Source organism: Rhincodon typus, chromosome 4 (genome assembly GCF_021869965.1).
Source record: "Rhincodon typus isolate 14 chromosome 4, sRhiTyp1.1, whole genome shotgun sequence".
NCBI lineage: Eukaryota > Metazoa > Chordata > Chondrichthyes > Orectolobiformes > Rhincodontidae > Rhincodon > Rhincodon typus.
In genome coordinates, this window is record NC_063335.1 from 110,150,197 (window position 1) to 110,169,990 (window position 19,794).

The following is a 19,794-nucleotide window of genomic DNA, read 5'->3' on the forward strand; positions in this document are numbered from 1 at the left end:
TCATAGAGATGTGCAGCATGGGAACAGACCCTTCGGCCCAACTCATCCATGCCGATCAGATATCCTAAATAAATCTGTCCCATTTGCCAGCATTTGGCCCATATCCCTCTGCATGAAAAAGTTGCCCCTTGGGTCCCTTTTAAATACTTTCCCTCTCACCTTAAACCCATGCCTTCTAGTTTTGGACTCCCTCACCCCATGAAAAGACCTTGTGCATTTATCCTATCCATGTCCCTCATGATTTTATAAACCTCTATAAGGTCACCCCTCAGCTTCCGATGTTCCAGGGAAAATAGCCCCATCCTATTCACCATCTTCCTATAGTTCAAACCCTCCAACCTCGCAACATCCTTGTAAATCTTTAATTAACCTTCCAAATTTTGTAATGTCCTTCCTATAGCACGGAGACCAGAACCGCACGCAGTTTTCCAGAAGTAGCCTAACTAATGTCCTGTACAGCCACCACATGACCTCCCAACTCCTATATTCAATGCACTGATCAATAAAGGCAAGCATACCAAGCACCACCTTCACTATCCTATCTACCTGCAACTCCACTTTCAAGGAACTATGAACCTGTACTCCAAGGTCTCTTTATTCAGCAACACTCCCCAGGACCTTACCATTAAATGTATAAGTCCTACCCTGATTTGCACCTCACGTTTATTTAAATTAAACTCTATCTGCCCCCACCCCCCCCCCCCCCCCCCCACCCCCGCCGCCTTGGACCATTGGCTCATCTGATCAAGATCCAGTTGTACTCTAAGATAACCTTCTTTGCTGTCCACTACCCCTTCAATTTTAGTGACAGCTGCAAACTTATTAACAATATCTCCCATATTCACATCCAAATCATTTATATAAATGGCAAAAAGCAGTGGACTCAGCACCAATCCTTGTGGCACATGGCTGGTCACAGGCCTCCAGTCTGAAAAGCAACCCTCCCCCACCACCATCTGTCTTCTACCTTCGAGCCAGTTCTGTATCCAAATGGCTAGTTCTCCCTGTATTCAATGTAATCCAACCTTGCTAACCAGTCTACCATGAGGAACCTTGTCAAACGCCACTGAAGTCCATATAGATGACGTCTACCGCTCTGTTCTCATCAATCTCCTTCGTTACTTCTTCAGAAAACTCAATCAAGTTAGTGAGACATGATTTCCTATGCACAAAGCCATGTTGACTATGCCTAATCAGTTCTTGCCTTTCTAAATACATGTAATTCCTGTCCTTCAGGATTCCCTCCAACAACTTGCCCACCACTGATGTCAGGCTCATCGGTCTATCATTCCCTGGCTTTTCCTCCTCGCCTTTCTTAAATAGTGGCACCACATTATCCAACCTCCAGTCTTCTGGCACCTCACCTATGCCTATCGATGATACAAATATCTCAGCAAGGGAGCCAGCAATCATTTCTCTAGCTTTCCAAAGATCTAGGGTACACCTGATCAGGTCCCAGGTTTTTCAAGGACCCTAACTTGCCCCCCTTGGTGGTCGAGAACGCCCTCAACCGTGTCTCCCACATCTCCCGCACCTCATCCCTCACACCCCGTCCACGCAATAAGAACCAAAAAAGAATCCCCCTCGTCCTCACGTACCACCCCACCAACCTCCAGATCCAACGCATCATCCTCCGACACTTCCGCCATCTGCAATCCGGCCCCACCACCAAAGACATCTTTCCCTCCCCACCCTTATCTGCTTTCCGGAGGGACAACTCTCTCCGTGACTCCCTTGTCCGCTCCACACTCCCCTCCAGCTCCACCACACCCGGCACTTTTCCCTGCAACCGCAGGAAGTGCTACACCTGCCCCCATACCTCCTCCCTCACCCCCATCCCAGGCCCCAAGAAGACTTTCCACATCAAGCAGATGTTCACCTGCACATCTGCCAATGTGGTATACTGCATCCGCTGTACCCGGTGTGGCTTCCTCTACATCGGGGAAACCAAGCGGAGACTCGGGGACCGCTTTGCAGAACACTTACGCTCGGTTCGCAACAAACAACTGCACCTCCCGGTCGCGAGCCATTTCAACTCCCCCTCCCATTCCTCAGACGACATGTCCATCCTGGGCCTCCTGCAGTGCCACAACGATGCCACCCGAAGGTTGCAGGAACAGCAACTCATATTCCGCTTGGGAACCCTGCAGCCCAATGGTATCAATGTGGATTTCACAAGTTTCAAAATCTCCCCTCCCCCCACCGCATCCCAAAACCAGTCCAACTCGTCCCTGCCTCCCTAACCTGTTCTTCCTCCCACCTATCCCCTCCTCCCACCTCAAGCCGCACCTCCATCTCCTACCGACCAACCTCATCCCGCCCCCTTGACCTGTCCGTCCTCCCTGGACTGACCTATCCCCTTCCTAACTCCCTACCTACACTCACCTTTCCTGGCCCCATCCCCGCCTCTTCGACCTGTTTGTTTCCTCTCCACCTATCCTCTCCTCTATCCCTCTTCTATCCGCCTCCCACTCTCTCCCTATTTATTTCAAAACCCCCTTCCCCTCCCCCTTTTCTGATGAAGGGTCTAGGCCCGAAACGTCAGCCTCTCTGCTCCTATGATGCTGCTTGGCCTGCTGTGTTCATCCAGCCCTGCACCTTGTTGTCTCGGATTCTCCAGCATCTGCAGTTCCTACTATCTCTGAGCTTCTAACATGCTCCAATGTCCTTAATTATTTACTTAAATATGGTGGGTGATCAGGTGTATCACTGCTTTGACCCTGGGGCTAGGCTGGGAAGGGGGTGGGCTGGCCAGGCTGACTATTTTTCCAGCTGATGGGGGCATGTAATATCAGGCCCAGCAGCTTTCCCTCACCATTTTACAGATCTCCAGACTATCCCTTGGATAAATCGCAAGTCATTCAGGGAGAGCCAAATCAGAATTCTGGATGTGGCAAGAGGCAACAAAGGAACTGTGGAGAATATTGGGAAAGGACAAGCTTCCGTAAGTCTAACTCTAATGTTTCATACTATTTTAAGTTCTACTTACATAGCAATAACATTAACCTTTAACCTATGAAGTAGGCAGTTCTATAAAGTAGTTCTGAAACACTGGGTCAGTGCTGCTGTGGCAATGGAAGTACAATTGCATTCCAAGACACAGTGAGCCAGGCACTGTTCAAGCGATTGCTGGGAACTGCAGGCTAACAGTGATCCTCAGTGATCTGCATTTTTAATATTCTCCTTCCGGCTTCACAAATTGTGGAAAGTAGACATTCGTTCCTGCCCATTTTGGGGCTTGCTTCACTCGGAATGCTGCCAGCAATCACATCCAAAAGTGGAACACAGGGCCTGCGACAGGCCTTGGCCTCCAGGCCTGTACAGACAAAGGACTCAACACGGACATCAAGTGGCTGCACCAAACAACCACAGAGCTTTTTAACTTAAAAACAGTGTGAGGTGTATAATTAATCAGAATGAACACTAGATTTTGAAGCCTTCAGTTTTTCAGCCCAATCCAAAGTCTAGGCCACAGTGTCTAACACATGGGCTAGTTAACCCCCTCCCCACTTCCTACAGTGTAAATAAAGGCTTCGGAACAGGATAAAAATAAATAAATGCAGCATGTTTTAAAAAAACAATGTTTAAAATAAAAATCATGAAGTCATTGTGAAGAATAATAAAAGATGTTGTGAAACTTGAAAAAGGGTTCAGAAAAGAGTTATAAGGACGTTGCCAGGGTTGGAAGGTTTGATCTATAGGGAGAGGCTGAGGGGTGACCTCATAAAAGTTTATAAGATCATAACGGGCATGGATAGGGTGAATAGCCAAGGTCTTTACCCCAGGATAGAGTCTAAAACTAGAGTGCATAGGTTTAAGGTAAGAGGGGGAAGATGTAAAAGGGACCCTTGGGGCAACATTTTCACGCAGCAGGTGGCACGTGTATGGAATGAGCTGCCAGGGGAAGTGGTGGATGCTGGCACAATTACAACATTTAAAAGACATCCGGATGGGTATATAAATAGGAAGGGTATAGAGGGATATGGGCCAAATACTGGCAAATGGAACTAGATTAATGTAGAATATATGGTTGGCATTGATGAGTTGGACTGAAGGGTCTGTGCTGTAGAGCTCTATGACTCTAATTGCCAACCTGGTGGAAACGGATTTGTTCAAAAGGCTAAACAAACCTTTCCTTTCTTCAGGGCAGTGTAGACATCCTTGTACTGCTGGTACTTTTCTAGTTCTGCTTTCACTAAGACCTGTCTGATATGCATCACTTCCTCCACTGTCAGTGCCAGACACTCCACAGGGTAACAGAACTCCTCCTGTAACAACACAAATGTCCAAATGAGCTGCCAACCATTCAGGTACCTGTTAACATTCAGTTAGTTTCATTGGCTTGTAATTTAAATTTCAGAAATATAAATAATTCAGAAATAAGATCAGGAAAGGTGGATAACAGATACATGGGCACCACTCATTGTCTCAGAGGAGAATACATATACAAACACAAACACAAGCGCAAGCAAAGAAGTTAAGAAACTTTAGTTGATTTTTAAAAAGGTTTGAAGAATACAATTGAATATGTCAAAAGTTTTTCTAATGTTCAATATGGAGTTTAAGCACAATGTTAGCTACCTTCCCAAGTTTCCTTTAGTATCTTTTAGTACAACTTATTGCAGCCGTTCGAAATTTAGCATTCCTGTATCTGACTTGACGAGTATAAGTAGGTAAGTTTTGACAACTCCCTTCTCAGTAATATTCTAGTTGCATTTTACAATTTTTCCGAGAACTTTGATTCTTAAATGAAATTTCCTTTCATTTCACAAAATGACAACCTCATAATAAAACTGTCCAGCATTGCTCATGGGGGATAACTGCTGAGCTTGGAATTAGCAAATGGAAGGGGATGGGGCAGGTAGGGATGGTGAAGGGAAGAGGTAAGAATGAAGATATAATAAGCAGAAAACTCTGCCCAGTTCTGTATAAAATAGGGTGATTTATATTGGCGGGGGGGCTCCCCTTCCCACCCTGGAAAGTACTGTAGCCAACTCTGTTTACAATATTTATCATCATATCCTGCCTGGTGATCTGAAAATAAAATTCCTTCACATTTTCCCTGTAATCAGGTCTGGAATATCACAGAATTGTTACAGTGCAGAAAGAGGCCATTTGACCCATGATGCCTGTGCCATTTCTACTCCCTAGTGCCAATCACCTGTCCTTTTCCACATATCTTCTAGTCAACAAAAGCGAAGTTGTTCTGTTTCAGTCAGATGCAGAAATGGTCTCAGAATGATCCTCTGTGGAGCAACACCTGTCCTCCTCTCCAACTTGTGAACCCTGGGAGAGCAGTTCATCACTTAGCCTCCTGCTGTCAAGTTCTCCTGCCCTGACATTCCTATTGGTGGTCTTACTGCACCAATGAGGAAGAGAATAGGCTCCTTATTACCTGATTGGCTGGTTCCTGACAGTGCAGTCAGACCCCTGCCCCTATTTTACCACCTGATAATTGTTTTTTAAAAAAGTACAAAATGAAAATAGAACCTTTTTTTTTTAAAAGCAATGGATTGATTTTGTTGCTGGTTTGCTCTTAGGGAGTGTCTGCAAGATCAATCTTTAATTACTGGAAACCTCAGAGCAATCGTGGAGCTTTGACAAACCTGGTCCATCACCGTTCTCCAGCAAACACAGCTGAGACCTATAATTTTGACGTAGCCTTTTTTTTTAAGAATTGAAAGGGCTGGACAGATTTTACAGATTACTGTGTGGTGCCTGAATAGATAACTCAGATCATTACTATCCACTCTTCTTCAAAGTGATTGGTAAGTTTGCCAGAAAGGGAAAAGAAATGTGTCCTGTGTGTTTTTGTCAGAAACTTTCACTGGCAGTTTAGCTTAGATGTGAAATCTGAAGAGAGTGGAATCTGGGGGAGCTACTGTGAGATTGAGAAACCTAGATTCAGGTATTTTTTAACTTTACTTTTGTTTTTACAACCTAAGCAGCCTGGCTCCTTTCAGGTGGGAAGTCTCAAAGACTTGCATTTATATGGCCCATTTCACAACCATCAGATGTCTCAAAATGCTTACAGGCAATGAAGTGTTTATTTTTGTATTTGTCCAAGGGAATGTGGACATGGCTGTATAGGCCAACTTGTATTGCCTTCTCAGTTGTTGTACTGTAGTTATTATTGTAATATAGGAACACAGCAAGTGGTGTCACCTGAGGATTACATATTGGTCAGGGCATGGGGATAACCTCCCTACTCTTTTTTGAAACAGTGCCAAGGGATCTTTGATGTCCACCTGAGAGGGTCTCAGTTTAACCATGAAAGACGGCATGTCAGAGGGTACAGCACTACCCCGGTATGGCACCAACTGCCTAGAATGGGACTTGAACACAAGCTGTTTCACAAGGTCAAAGCGCATGTGAGTGAGGCCACGGATGTGTGTTTGTGTGTGAGTGAGTGAGACAGAGAGTGTGTGAGTGAGAGAGAGAGAGAGTGTGAGTGTGAGAGAGAGAAAAATAGTGTGTTTATGAGTGTGCGAGTGCGAATGCGTGTGCTAGTGCAAGTGTCAGTATGCGAGACTGTGCGTCTGTATGTGTGTATGTGCGTGTGTGTGTGTGTGAGACAGAATGTGAGGAAGAGAAAAACTGTATGTTCATGTGAGTGTGAGTGCAAGTGCAAGTGCCTGCGTGTGCATGTGCGTGAGAGAGAGAAAAACAGTGTGTGTTTATGTGCGAGTGCAAGTGCATGTGCGTGTGCTTGTGTGAGTGCAAGCGCGAGTGTGCGTCTGTGAGTGTGTGGGTGTGCATCTGTGTGTGCGCGTGTGTGGTTATTTACTGATAGCTTGTAGCGTGTGTGTGTGTGTGTGTGTGTGTGTGTGTGTGTGTGTGTGTGTGTGGTTGTTTACCGATAGCTTGTTGGGCTGAGAGGAAACATTTATGATCTTTTAAACCCACAAGAAGTGCTGCAAAGAGAATTAATACATCATTTCAGTAACCCACACAAGCTCCTCCAACATACCATTAAACAAAAACAGTGCAATCAAACTCTATTTAATAAAAATTATGTTGAAAATGTGAATATTCCATACGTAGAAAGGCAGAGGATTGTGAAGAAACACTGTAGATTGACAAATCACGCACAGGGAAAACACTGCCATAAAGATATCATACAATGTGCTCACGCATCATTTCCTCAAGTTGATTAGTGTTTAATTTCTTTACCTGTTAACAGGAGGGCGAGAAATCAAGTTTCAAACTCTGAACGTGGCTGTAGGCCTCAAAACATTTACACTTCAGCAATTCAACACTTTAATGTTAAAGCAATAAAAAGCTCAGCTCTGTTCTACTCAACTATATTCAATGCAAAAATAAAGGGAGATTTAACCCAAACCTTTCCAATTTATCCTTTCAATTATCGTCTTTGATATTAACAAAATCTGACCGTCAGGGATTCATCACCTTATTCCAATTTACTTGAGAAACCCAAGCAGAGATGTTGGCTATGAAGGGGGAGTGGGTGGAGAATTCAATAATTGGATCATGTTTCTTGGCACACAGCACTTCAAGCAAAACACATTTGAGAAATGGCTAATGTTAGACACTAGCGTCTCGCCCTCCGAAAAGTTAAATCGGCAAAGAAAGAATAAAATCAGTGTCAATCAGAAATGGTGGAACCATCAAAGCGGATAGTAGCAATCTTAGTAATGCAGTCTGGCATTGCTCTTGGTACAAAAGCAACAGTGATCCAGTTTGGTTATTTAAAAGGAGTATGTCAGAGACGATGAAACAGCAAACCTTTGGTGTTTTCCACCTGCTGGTAAAGACTCCCTCACACAGAACATACACAGCCCCCACCAAACCAAACATGGCGGCTTCCAGCGGGCAAGAATTGAGCATGGAGACTGTTTGCATGCTTGGGATAAACAGTTGGTGGCACATCCGAGGTAATAAACTGCTTAGCCTGGACACCTGGACAACACATAGATGGTTACAATGGAAACTTGCATGGGGATTCTCCGTCGGAACCACAAACAAACAAACCGCAAATCTTATTTCCAACCAAAGCCGTACATTTCAGCATCAATAAGGATGAAATCAATATGGGTTGGTCATGACCATTTCTAATGAATTTAAGAAAGCACAGGTGGTTTGAAATTTTGATAGGGACTTTAAGAACATCTCTGAAATTAGCAGAAACATGCACCAGGTTTGCACTGGCAATGTGTCTGATTGTTCCCAGTTACTTGTACTGTTGTAACAAGGTGTGGAGCTGGATGAACACAGCAGGCCAGGCAGCATCAGAGGAGCAGGAAAGCTGATGCTTCAGGTCTGGACCCCTCCCCTGCTGTTTTCATCCAGCTCCACACCTTGTTATCACAAAATCCAACATCAGCAGTTCCTTCTATCCCTACTTGTACTGTTGGCCTGGTTCACTCATCAGCAATCATACCACTAAGCCACAGTGTTGTAAGCTCAAGACCCACATCAGGTTATTTTAAGGCGACACATGTTCTGTCAGGTTAAGTGAATCTAGGAGGTCCCATAGCATTATCTGACTCTCAGTGCTGACCAAAATTGTTCCTTTAAAGTACACCACCAGAAGATGAACATATTGTGGTAATTTTGTCTTTGAAGTAAAATGAAATAAATGATGCCTGCTGCTCGTGGTATCCTTCCTCTTATTGGCTAGATTGAATGAAAAGTAGCCGACTGCTCTTGGATTTGTGTGCAAATGTGATTAAACTCTGCATTCCATACACACTCAATGTTGGGTCTTCTACACTGTTCAGAGGAGCTCAACACAAACTTTAGATGCCAAACTGAGGTGGGAGCATTGCTAATGGGGACCAGGATAGACTGGAAAATGTCCCACGATTCTGTCACTGGTAGACCGAGGAATTTCTGAGATCTAACTCCCTCCACCCCATTCCCACCCAACCACTAACCTGATAATATTCACTATTTGGTCAGTGGGTGTGGCAGGAGGCTGTCACCCGGGGCACCAGGGCTAGCAATTCCCAACATAACCCAAGTGGTAAAACTAAATCAAAATACTGTGGTTGTTGGGAATTTAAAATTGAAATAGAAAATGGTCTGGCAGCACCTGAGGGCAAAGTAGAAGTGCGTGATGTAAGACGAGTCTGGAAATGTCCAGATGGAATGGAGGCAGATGCATTTATTAAATCTTTTCTTAAACATTCACTGCTCTACAAAGAATGATCCTTGCTTCGGAGTATAACTAAAACCGCCATTCCCTTTCTATTCACTTCTTTCTGCACTTGCTCTCAATGCTCGACTTTCTTCGCAAAATGGGTTCTATCTGCCAACTTTGTGCCCATTCATCACCCTCCTTTTCATATTCCCCTCAACGTATTCCAAAAACGAACATAAGAACTAGGAGCAGGAATAGCCAATTCAACCCTCAAGCCTTTTCCACCATTTAATATGATCATGGCTGATCTCACCTCGGCTTCAACTCCACTTCCTATAATCCTTTAATTTGTTACTAATTAAAAATCCATCTCCTCCAGTGTCCCAGCATGCACCATGCTCTGGAATAGTGAATTCTTCACATTCACAACTCTTTGAGAGAAGTAATTTCTCCTCATTTCCATTTGAAAACTTCTACTCTTTGTCCTAAAACTATGATCTCTCATCCTTAATTGCTCTGCATCAAGAAACGTCCTCTCTACGTTTACTTTGTCAGTCTCCCTTGGTATCCTATATGCTTCAATTAGATCTCCTCTAATTATTCAAAACAGCATAGGTCTTAACTGCTCAATGTCCCCTCATAAGACAAATCCTTCATCTCTGGAATCAATCTAGTGAACCTCCTCTGGACAATTCCCAATAAAACTACATAAATACTCAGGTGTGACCTCACTGACACCTTGTATAGTTGCAACATCACTTCCCTACTTTTGTACTCAATTCCTTTAGCAATGACTGCATAAATTCCAATTGTCTTTCTTACTACCAGCTGTGCCTGCATACTCCCATTCATGCTCTCCTGTTTTGCAACAGAATTTAACTAAGAGCATGTATTGAGTAGGAAACTGCCCAGTAGAGTCAGCAAGGGGCCACTGCAATTTTAAATGCAAGAATAGGGCTTTTAGCCTCAGGAATCCAGATACATGGATTCTACCTGGATTCCCTATTTTCTAACTTATAACTCCAGGCCAACTGATGTTCCTATTCATCCCTTGGATCCTCATACCCACTCACGCAATATCCAACATCGAAAGCCTCATAGAGCACAGAACAGTACAGCACAGGAACAGGTCCTCACATGAAACTATTTCAAAGCTTTTAAATCTCAAATGTTAAACACAAATTTTTGTTCAGACCCTGCAATAAAGACAGCTAATCCTTTAATAGCCTCCTTAACCATCAATTAAACTGCTGGATCTGAGTTCAAATTTCACCATAGCAAATGATGGAATTTGAATTCAATAAAAATAATCTGGAATTAAGAGTCTAAAGATGACTGTGAAACCATTGTCGATTTTCAGGAAAAACCCATCTGGTTTACTAATGCCCTTTAGGGAAGGAAACAGCTATCCTTACCTTGTCTGATCTACATATGACTCCAGACACACAGCAATGTGGTTGACTCTCAACTGCCTTCCAGGCAATTAAGGATGGGCAATAAATGATGACCTAGCCAGCGATGCCCATTCCCACAAATGAATAACAAATGCCTGAGATAATAGTGGTTTTTAAAATTCAGCCAAGCATTCATAAGACCATGATGATGGCCCTTAGGAAATATCTACAATGAACTCTACTGAACTGCATAAATAGATGATATTTTTTCTAACATATGACAAATGACCTTTCAACTAAAGGTACATTGTGCAGTGCTTTTTAAACTCATGCTAATTTTAAACAGCAAGTAATTCAATAAAAAAAACTTCAGATCATGACCCTTAAACAGGCATTTTCAACTCTTTAAGACGACTGACATTTATTTCAAAAATTCAATACACCTCTCTGGGCTAGAGCCCTTGAACCAGACAAATCTAAGTTTGAATAACCCTGTTTAGTTTGGGTTTCCTGTTTGTGTGAATCACACCCTGTTCCCTGCCCCTGTTGCTAAAAATGGGATGTGTCGGAAATGGTAGCAGAACTTCCACATCTGGGTCCCACCACCATTTTCAAAGGCTCATGAAAATCCACTCGTTAGTCTCTAGATTTTATCAGGAGGTGTTAGGAATGTCAGGTTTAATTGACGGGTTATACTTTAAATTAAAACAATTAAAATTCAATACTGCATATGCTGGAAATCCAAAATAGCAAGAGAACGAAAACTTCAGAAACTGACCAGGTCTGGCAGTATCTGTATTCTGAAGAACAATCACATTGTACTTGAAGCATTAACTTTGTTTCTCTCCCCACAGATGCTGCCAGACTTGCTGGGCCACCAGTGTGGAGCTGGAGGAACACAGCAGGTCAGGCAGCATCAGAGGAGCAGGAAAGTTGACATTTCAGGTCAAGACCCTTCTTCAGAACTGGGGGAGGGGGAAGGGAGCTGGGAAATAAATAGAGAGAGGATGGGTGGGGCTGGGGAAGGTAGGTGGGATGTGATAGATGGATGTAGGTAGGGACTGGTTGGTGGTAAAAGTGAGGAAGAAGATGGAGGGGTTGTGTCAGGTCAAGGAGGCGAGTAGGAGGAGGTGTGGGGCTCGGGAGGGGAAGCGGGATGGTGATAAGTGGATGCAGGTAGGCAGTGGTGGCGATTGGAAAGCTGGGGGTGATAGGTGGGGAGGAAGATGGATAGGTTGTGTCAGGTCAAGGAGGCGGGGATGAGAGGGAGGGTTTGACATGGGATGAGGTCAGGGGTGTGGAGATTTTAAAACTGGTGAATTCTATGTTGAGGCCATTGGGCTGTAGGCTCCCGAGGCAGAATATGAGGTGCTGCTCCTCCAGTTTGCGGGTGGCTTCATTGTGTCACTGGAGGAGGCCCATGATGGACATGTCATCAAGAGAGTGGGAGGGGAAGTTACCTGCATCCACCTATCACAATCCCACCCCTCCTCCCTCTCGCCTCTTTGACCTGACACAACCTGTCTACCTGCCTCCCCACCCTTCCCACTGACCAATCCCCACTACTCCCGACCTGCATCCACCTACCTTCCCCCACCCCCACCTTTCCTCCCTCTATTTATTTCCCAGCTCCGTTCTCTCTCTCCAGTTCTGAAGAAGGGTCTTCAGAGGTGGCAAGTCCTGCATGTGAAACAAAATAAAAACTCTGTCTTTATCCTTCACCATGCTCCGATTGAAATAACAAAGTTTGAATGAATTTATAGAAGGTTGCAAGATTCATCAGCTTTGACTAAAGGGAAGAATCTGCAGGATAATCTTTGTCATGAACATCAGCCCTGGAATAGGAAGATACCCAACTGCAAAAGGAAAAAGGAAGAGGCCATTGGAGCAGAGAATAGCTTTGGATTGGTTCTATTTAAGGGCCAGAGTAAAGTTTAACCGTATGTAGGATTGCCAGTCATGCTAAAAGCCAACAGCGAGATCATCTCCATAGTTTAAAGTATAAAATGGCTACTAGTTAGTGGTTATTCAGTGTTGCTTTTAGTTTGATGTGTGAACCTTTTAGACAGTCTAGAAATTCAAACTTTTTAAAAGAGTTTTGGCTCTGCAGGGATCTATATAATCATCGCAAGGAAGGGAAGTGTCACTGTAACACAATTCTCCACCACATTACACTTACCAGAGACTTGGAACTCTGCCGGGATGGCGGAAGAAACTGACGCACATTGGTTGGCGTTTCCTTCTCAATGGAGTGTCGCCTCTGAGGTTGCTTCCTTCGCTCAGGCTGTGGAGTTGAGGAGATGGGCAGGAACATTGGAGGGGCTGTGGATTAAAAAAAAAACCAAGTGTAAAAATGGAGATGCAATCTTTAATGAAGCATTTTTTTTTTAATCAATCCTTACAATAAGGCTGAAGGCACCAGGAACGTCAAGAACTCAATAAGACAATTGATGAAACAGGAATAGGATTGGCCACCCAGCCCTTCAACCTGCTCCACCTTTCAATGATCTCTGACTGCTCTTTGATTTCAACTTTTCTTTCTCACCCTATCCTACCCAAGAGTTTGATTCCCTTTAAATCCAAAAATCTATAAAACCTGGGATGTACCAATTTCTCAATCTGATCTCCAGACGCAGCTCCTGCTCCTTAGATACAGTTTCCACAATTAAGGAGCAGTGGAAATACAGGAAACCGAGACTTCCTTATCTATCCCTCAATTAATCACTCAGACAGATTATATGGTCATTTATCTTAAGGCTTTTCGTGGAAGCTTGCTGTGCACAACTTGGCATCTGTGTTACTTATGCCACATCAACAAGTACGGTGGCTCAGTGGTTAGCACTGCTGCCTCACAGCGCCAGGGACCCCAGTTTGATCCCACCCTCGGGCGACTGTGTGAAGTTTGCACATTCTCCCCATGTCTGCATGGGTTTCCTCTGGGTGCTCTGGTTTCCTCCCACAGTCCAAACAGGTGCATGTTAAGTGGATTGGCCATGCTAAATTGCCCATCGTATTCTACGATGTGAGGGCTAGGTGGGTTAGCCATGGGAAATGCTGAGTTACAGGGATAACATGGGGGGGGGGGGGGGATGTTCTTCAGAAAGTTGGTGTGATAGGCTGAATGGCTTGCTTCCACACTGTAGGGATTCTGTACACTTTTAAAAATGCTAATAAGCTGAGATGTACTCCTAGCATCTTTCACATTCAAGATGTTCTATGTAAATGCAAGTCCTTTGTTTTATTAACAGGCTCAAGTGGATGAAGCAACTCCAGGTTTTATGTTCTGAAATAAAGTTGATTTGTCAGAGGAAGAAACTTCAGTTCTGAAATTGGGGCTTTCAGAATCCACTGCAGCCAATCAGAAGCAAATCTTTGCAATTCCTCCATATACACATTAATCACTTGTCTTTGAGTTCAATTTGTTTCTCCTTAAATTTGTGGAAATACTAGGAGGTATTTGGGTAGGATTTGGGTCAGTGGTGGGGGGAAATCAGTCTGCTGATCCAAACACACCTAAAAACCCATTCCCAGTTTTAACGGGAAACCGGTTAATTATAACAAGGTCACAAGCCTTGTCATCTAGTTTTCAGCTTGAGTTTGGGTTTGCTAAGTATCAGAAATGCCAACTGCTTCATCAAAGTCAGGATCTGTTGGATACGGGAGGCGAATGCGTTTAAGTTTGCCTTGAGGGTCCAGCACCCCTAGGATCCCCACTCCCCAAGTCTACCCTCACCACTGGCCTTCACCCTACCCCACTACAATGTCCCCAAAATCTCCCTCCAATCTACTCCAATCCACCTACTTCCTGGTAGGAATGCTAACCTTTCAGGATTGCCCTGGAATCTGTGAGAATTGGAGTTTAATTTCCAGGACACGGCAGAGAGCAACTCCAGGAAAGAATTTACTCGGGATATATAAAAATATTGCCAATGAAGGAGAAGGCTGCTTGACCTCATGGGGCAGTTGGAGGAAGTAAGCTGTGTCATTGAACCTTCAGGAAACCATCCAACTGGATTTAGCCACTCATACCTGCAGGCCCCCACCTTCATCCTCAGGACTCCAATTCCCTGACTCAGCATTTGATTCCCCTCACCAACAAGCCCCTCAAATTTCCCTCCCAGGCCTCAGAAACCCCAGCCTTTGCAGGCCACTCAACTGACCTGTCAATGTTCTATGATTCACACGACCTGACAGATCATGTGAATCATATAATTCCTACAGTATGGAAACAGGCCCTTCGGCCCAACAAGCCTACACCAACCCTTAGAGCATTCCACCCAGACCCATCCCCCTAATCTACACATCCCTGAACACTACGGGCAATTTAACATGGTCGATCCAGCTAACCTGCACATCTTTGGACTGTGGGAGGAAACTGGAGCACCCGGAGGAAACCTATGCAGACACGGGGAGAATGTGCAAACTCCACACAGACAGTCACCTGAAGGTGGAATCAAACCTGGGTCCCTGGTGCTGTGAGGCAGCAGTGCTAATCACCGTGCCACCCATGCTACCCACAAACCCCACCCCCCGACCACTGTCTGCCTCTGCAACCTTTACTCACCAGCTTCCTGCCTGACAGGAAGCTCCATCTGTCAACCAGAGAGGAAATGATTGGGGCCATCACAAACAAACTGTGGAGTTTAAACTCTATGGAATTGAGAGCGAGCCCGGAATTCCAGGTCCCAATGGATTTCCTGGTCAGCCAGCTCCATGTTAATCAATTAATGGAAGTTCAGCTTATTAAAACCATGTGACCTTACTAATATGGATTTATCTGCTGTGACTTAGTATGTATAAACAGATGCCCCCTTGCTTACTCTTTTTGCCATTTGGAGTCTCTGGGGAGCTGTCTCCCACTTTAAATGTTGATCCACTGGAACTGCTCCTCAACATCTTAATCTTCTCCTCCTTTTGAAGAAACAATAAAAAAACATGAGACAAAATATAGAAATGCAAGCGGGACCAATGTGCTGGCTGGTATACGAACTGCGCAGCACTGTTATTGTCAATGAAACATTTGTATACAGACAGAAAAAAAAAAACCCCCAAAGAACTGCAGTTGCTGAAAAGAAGAAACAAAAACAGAAATTGCTGAAAAAACTCAGCAGGTCTGTCAGCATCTGTGAAAAGAAAGCAGAACTAACATTTCTGAAGAGTCACTGGACTCAGAAGCAATAACTCTGCCTTCTCTCCACAGATGCTGCCAGACCTGTTGAGATTTTCCAGCAATTTTTGCTTTTATATATATATACAGACTATCCTTTGCAGACGACGATGATTGTCTTCAATGAGGCTAAGGGTGACAGATGTATGTCAATACAGTAGCAACAATTAATTTAGATTTTACTTTGAATCGAGCCGCTTTTCAAATTGCTCATGAGGAACTTTTGGTAGCTTTCTTAGCAAAGCCATCAATTTAACAACAAAAGTTTTCATCATCGTTCTTGACAAACACTCTTCAGACTCGAAGTACACCTACCCTCCGCAATGGAAATTTGGAAAGGAAATGCAGGATTAGGAACAGGCCATTCAGCCTCTCTATACTGCTTATGTATTCAATGAAGTCATGGCCAGTCTGTATCCTAACTCCAGTAACTACAGTTGCTTCATAGTCCTTCACTAATATAAATCTATCAATCTCAGATTAGACACTTTTAATTCAGCCAGCAATTACTACTTTTTTGGGGAAGACAGTTCCTGAAAGGCTTTTTCCTAAATTTAAAATTGTTTTGAACTTAAAATTTTAGAAGTTTAAAGTCATCGATTCACTCCCTAACATTCTAAATTCCGGGAAAAACTAGCCTAATTTATATAATCTTTCTTCCTAATCTAACCTTCAGTGCCTGGGAAACAACAATTTGTAGCAACTCAAATACAATTATCAGGCAAGTTTAAATTCCACCACATTTTAAATTCAACTAATAACATTTGGAATATAAAGCAAATGTCAGTAATTCTGACGAGTCAATAAAGAACTGCAGATACTGAAGATCTGAAACAGAAACAGAAAGTGGAGAAACTCAGAAGGTCTGGCAGCATCCGTGGAGAGAAAAATAGAGTTATCATTTCGAGTCCAATGACCCACAGATGCTGCCAGACCTGTTGAGTTTCTCCAGCAATTTCTGTGACTGTAATGATGTCTCTGAAACTGCAATTATCGTGAAAGCCCACCTGACTCAATAGTGCACTGTAAGGAAGGAAACTGCCATCCTTACCTGGTCTGGCCTTCATGTGACTGCAGACCCACAATAATGTGGGTGACTCTTAAATGTTTGTAATCTTGGGGGAATCTAAACCTCTGTTCCCCATGTCCTAACTTTCAGGAAATCCTGTTTATCCATCACCTCTGTGCTCACTAACTAACAACCACTCCCAGTCATGCCTTAACTTAAAGTCTCATCCTTTTTTCAAATCTCTCAACTCTGTAATGTCCTCTAATTCCACAAATCTTTGAGATAGCTATGCTCCAATTCTGGTCTCTGATTTTAATTATTGTGCCACCATTGGTGACTATGCCTTTAGTTCCCAAAACTTAATTCTCTGGAATTCCTTTTCTCCATAAACCTCTCTAGCTCTCAGTCACCTCTGTTCATTTTCTCTAGCATCTCTTTTTGTGCTCAGTGTCATATTTTGTTTTTCGATAATTCTCCTGTGGCGTGCTTTGGGCCGTTTTACTTTGTTGAAGGTGCTATACAAATACAATTTGTCCAATCAGTTGCACTTGTACCTCCTCAGGAATGAAAAACAGCAGAAAGCTCTGTCCATCTTCTTTCCACCTATCCACTCCTCCCACCTCACTGACCAATCCCCACCACTGCCTACCTGCACTCATCTATCATATCCCACCTACCTTCCCCAGCTCCAGCCCTCCTCTCTCTATTTACTTCCCGGCTTCCTTCCTCCTCCCTCATTTCTGAAGAAGGGTCCCGACCCGAAACGTCAGCTTTCCTGTTCCTCTGATGCTGCCTGGCCTGCTGTGTTCATCCAGCTCCATGCTGTGTTGTCTCTGACTCCAGCATCAGCAGTTCTTGCCATCTCTGAAGGTTTATTGTGATGCCTTGTGACACAGTGTCCCAACCTCTGAGGCAGTTACAAGTATCACTCCGGGACATGGCGCATTCAGGATATGTCCAACTGGTTGAATATCAACTTTTAAATCCTTCCAACCGACTCCAACAGCAGCTGGTGGGAGTTTTGGGAACTAAAGGCATAGTCACCAATGGTAACACAATAATTAAAATCAGAGACCAGAATTGGAGCATAGCTATCTCAAAGATTTGTGGAATTAGAGGACATTACAGAGTTGAGAGATTTGAAAAAAGGAAAGCCAAGTACAGTCTTTGCTATCACAGTCAATTGTTCCGGGATACACAAGCCGCAGCAACTCAGGTTCCTTGGAGACAAGGTTGGTCGGGCAGCTGGGTTTGGGTTGGGATGGGCTGGGATGGATTCGGACTTGTCTCCTTGCCCCCACTGGCCCTCCGTTGAGATAGTATTGCTGCGGATTAACCTGCTTTTTGAGCAGGAAACTGAAGAAGGCAAGGTTTATTATTTCACAAGTTGGCCACTAGGTGGCAAATCGGTCCAGAGGAAGCAAATTACTTTCTTAATTGTTAAAATTATATCTATTACAGAAATCAAATGAAATATACCGGAGATACACATCTGAGTACCATTTACCAAGACAAAAGATGGCTGGGCAGTTTGGATATAGGTGTAGCCTCTTCGATGGTAAAAAGCACTAAAAGTAGGAATAGTGGGTAGGATGGTGGCTTAGAAGTTAGCACTACTGCCTCACAGCCTCAGGGACCTGGGTTCAATTCCAGCCATGGGTGACTGTCTGTGTGGCATTTGCACGTTGTCTGTGTGGATTTCCTCTGGGTGCTCCAGTTTCCCCCACAGAGGTGCAGGTTTGGTGGATTGGCCATGGAAAATGCAGGGATGGGGTAGGGGGCTGGGTTAAGGTGGGATGTTCTTTGGAGAGTCAGTGTGGACTCAATTGGCTGAATAGCCTCTGCTGCACTGTATGGATTCTGGGATGAATATTAACCCGGAAAAAATCATATCAAACTCAAAACATTAGCTCCATTTTCTCCCTTTGACAAACACTAACAGATCTGCTGAGATTCTCCAGCACTCTATTTTTATTTCTGACTTGGAATTATATTGCTGTTTGTTCACTGTTATTGGGACAAAATGCTGGAAGTCCCCTTTAACAGCACCGTGGGAGCCCTACATTCCTAAGTACTGCAGCAGTTCAAGAAGGCAGCTCAGCACCACCTTTTCCAGGGCAATTAGGAATGGTAATAAATGCTGGCCCAGCTAGTGACACCCACATCCCATGAACAAATTAAATAAAATTGATTCAAATGGAGGTTACATTTGTAAACTACGTTTATTACGGCACTTTGGTGTTCTGCTGACTAGTCATAAATAAAGAGTGTTATTTTACAATCACGGGGTTAAAATGGGCAACAGCACTGCAGAGGAGATCATCAAAAACGAGGCGTGATGGTTTCAGAACATCTGAAAGGCAGCACCTCTGGCAGCATAGCATTCCTTCAGTACCTCACTAGTGTATCATCACAGATTCTATATTACAGCGTGCGGACTGAGACTGGAACCCAGAACCTTCAATTCACGCCACGACTGGCAGCATTATGCAAAATTGTTTGTAACTATTTCTACTCTAATTTTGTAAAACAAGGCTGACCTGACCCAGTACAGAGTCAGGAGCAATTTCATGATAAGATTCTCTATCTGTCTTTTATACACCTTTCTCTTCATTTTCTTTTCTTGTCTGGAGGGTTGCAGGTGAAGGAGGAGGCCTCTAGCAGCAGCGTCAGCGACAGCAGGACGAGCCGGACATTCCTATATTCCAGCCTGGGATCTCCCAGTGAGTGGGGAGCAGGCCCTGGGCTGACTCCCCTCCAGGCCTGGACTCGCAGGCTGGCCTGACGGCCCAGGCCTGCAGCTAGGCCCAGGCGCCTGAACGAGATGTGGCGGTCAAAGCACAATGTGGCACTCTCCCATGCGGCAGTCTTGTCCCGGCGTTCAGGTCTCTTCTTCACGTGGAGGTCTTCTTCCCCTTCGGCTTCCAGGTTTTCCAGCAGCCTGGCAGGCAGTCTCATCCGAAAGTAGTGGTCTAGGCCTGCCATGGCGGTCTTCTTTGGCGGAGGCCTCCAGCCCAGTATTCCAGCAGCCCGGAATGCGGTCTCCTCCCGGATTGGCAGTCTCGTCCTGGAATGGTGGTCTCGTCGCGGAATGGTGGTCTCGTCGCGGAATGGTGGTCTC

At 44.3% G+C, this 19,794-nt stretch overlaps 1 protein-coding gene across 1 annotated transcript in view; it reads right to left on the minus strand.

Annotated features, from left to right (window-relative positions):
* Positions 1-4,112: 4,112 nt before the first annotated feature.
* The window catches only part of spire1a (spire-type actin nucleation factor 1a), a 172,614-nt gene continuing 156,932 nt past the window's right edge, over positions 4,113-19,794 (minus strand). Inside the window, exons 10-12 of the mRNA XM_048596194.1 lie at positions 15,318-15,408; positions 12,677-12,819; positions 4,113-4,268 (exon numbers count right to left, since the gene is read on the minus strand). Of these exons, the coding sequence (XP_048452151.1) occupies positions 4,113-4,268; positions 12,677-12,819; positions 15,318-15,408 (390 nt within the window). The remainder of the gene's footprint in view (positions 4,269-12,676; positions 12,820-15,317; positions 15,409-19,794) is intronic.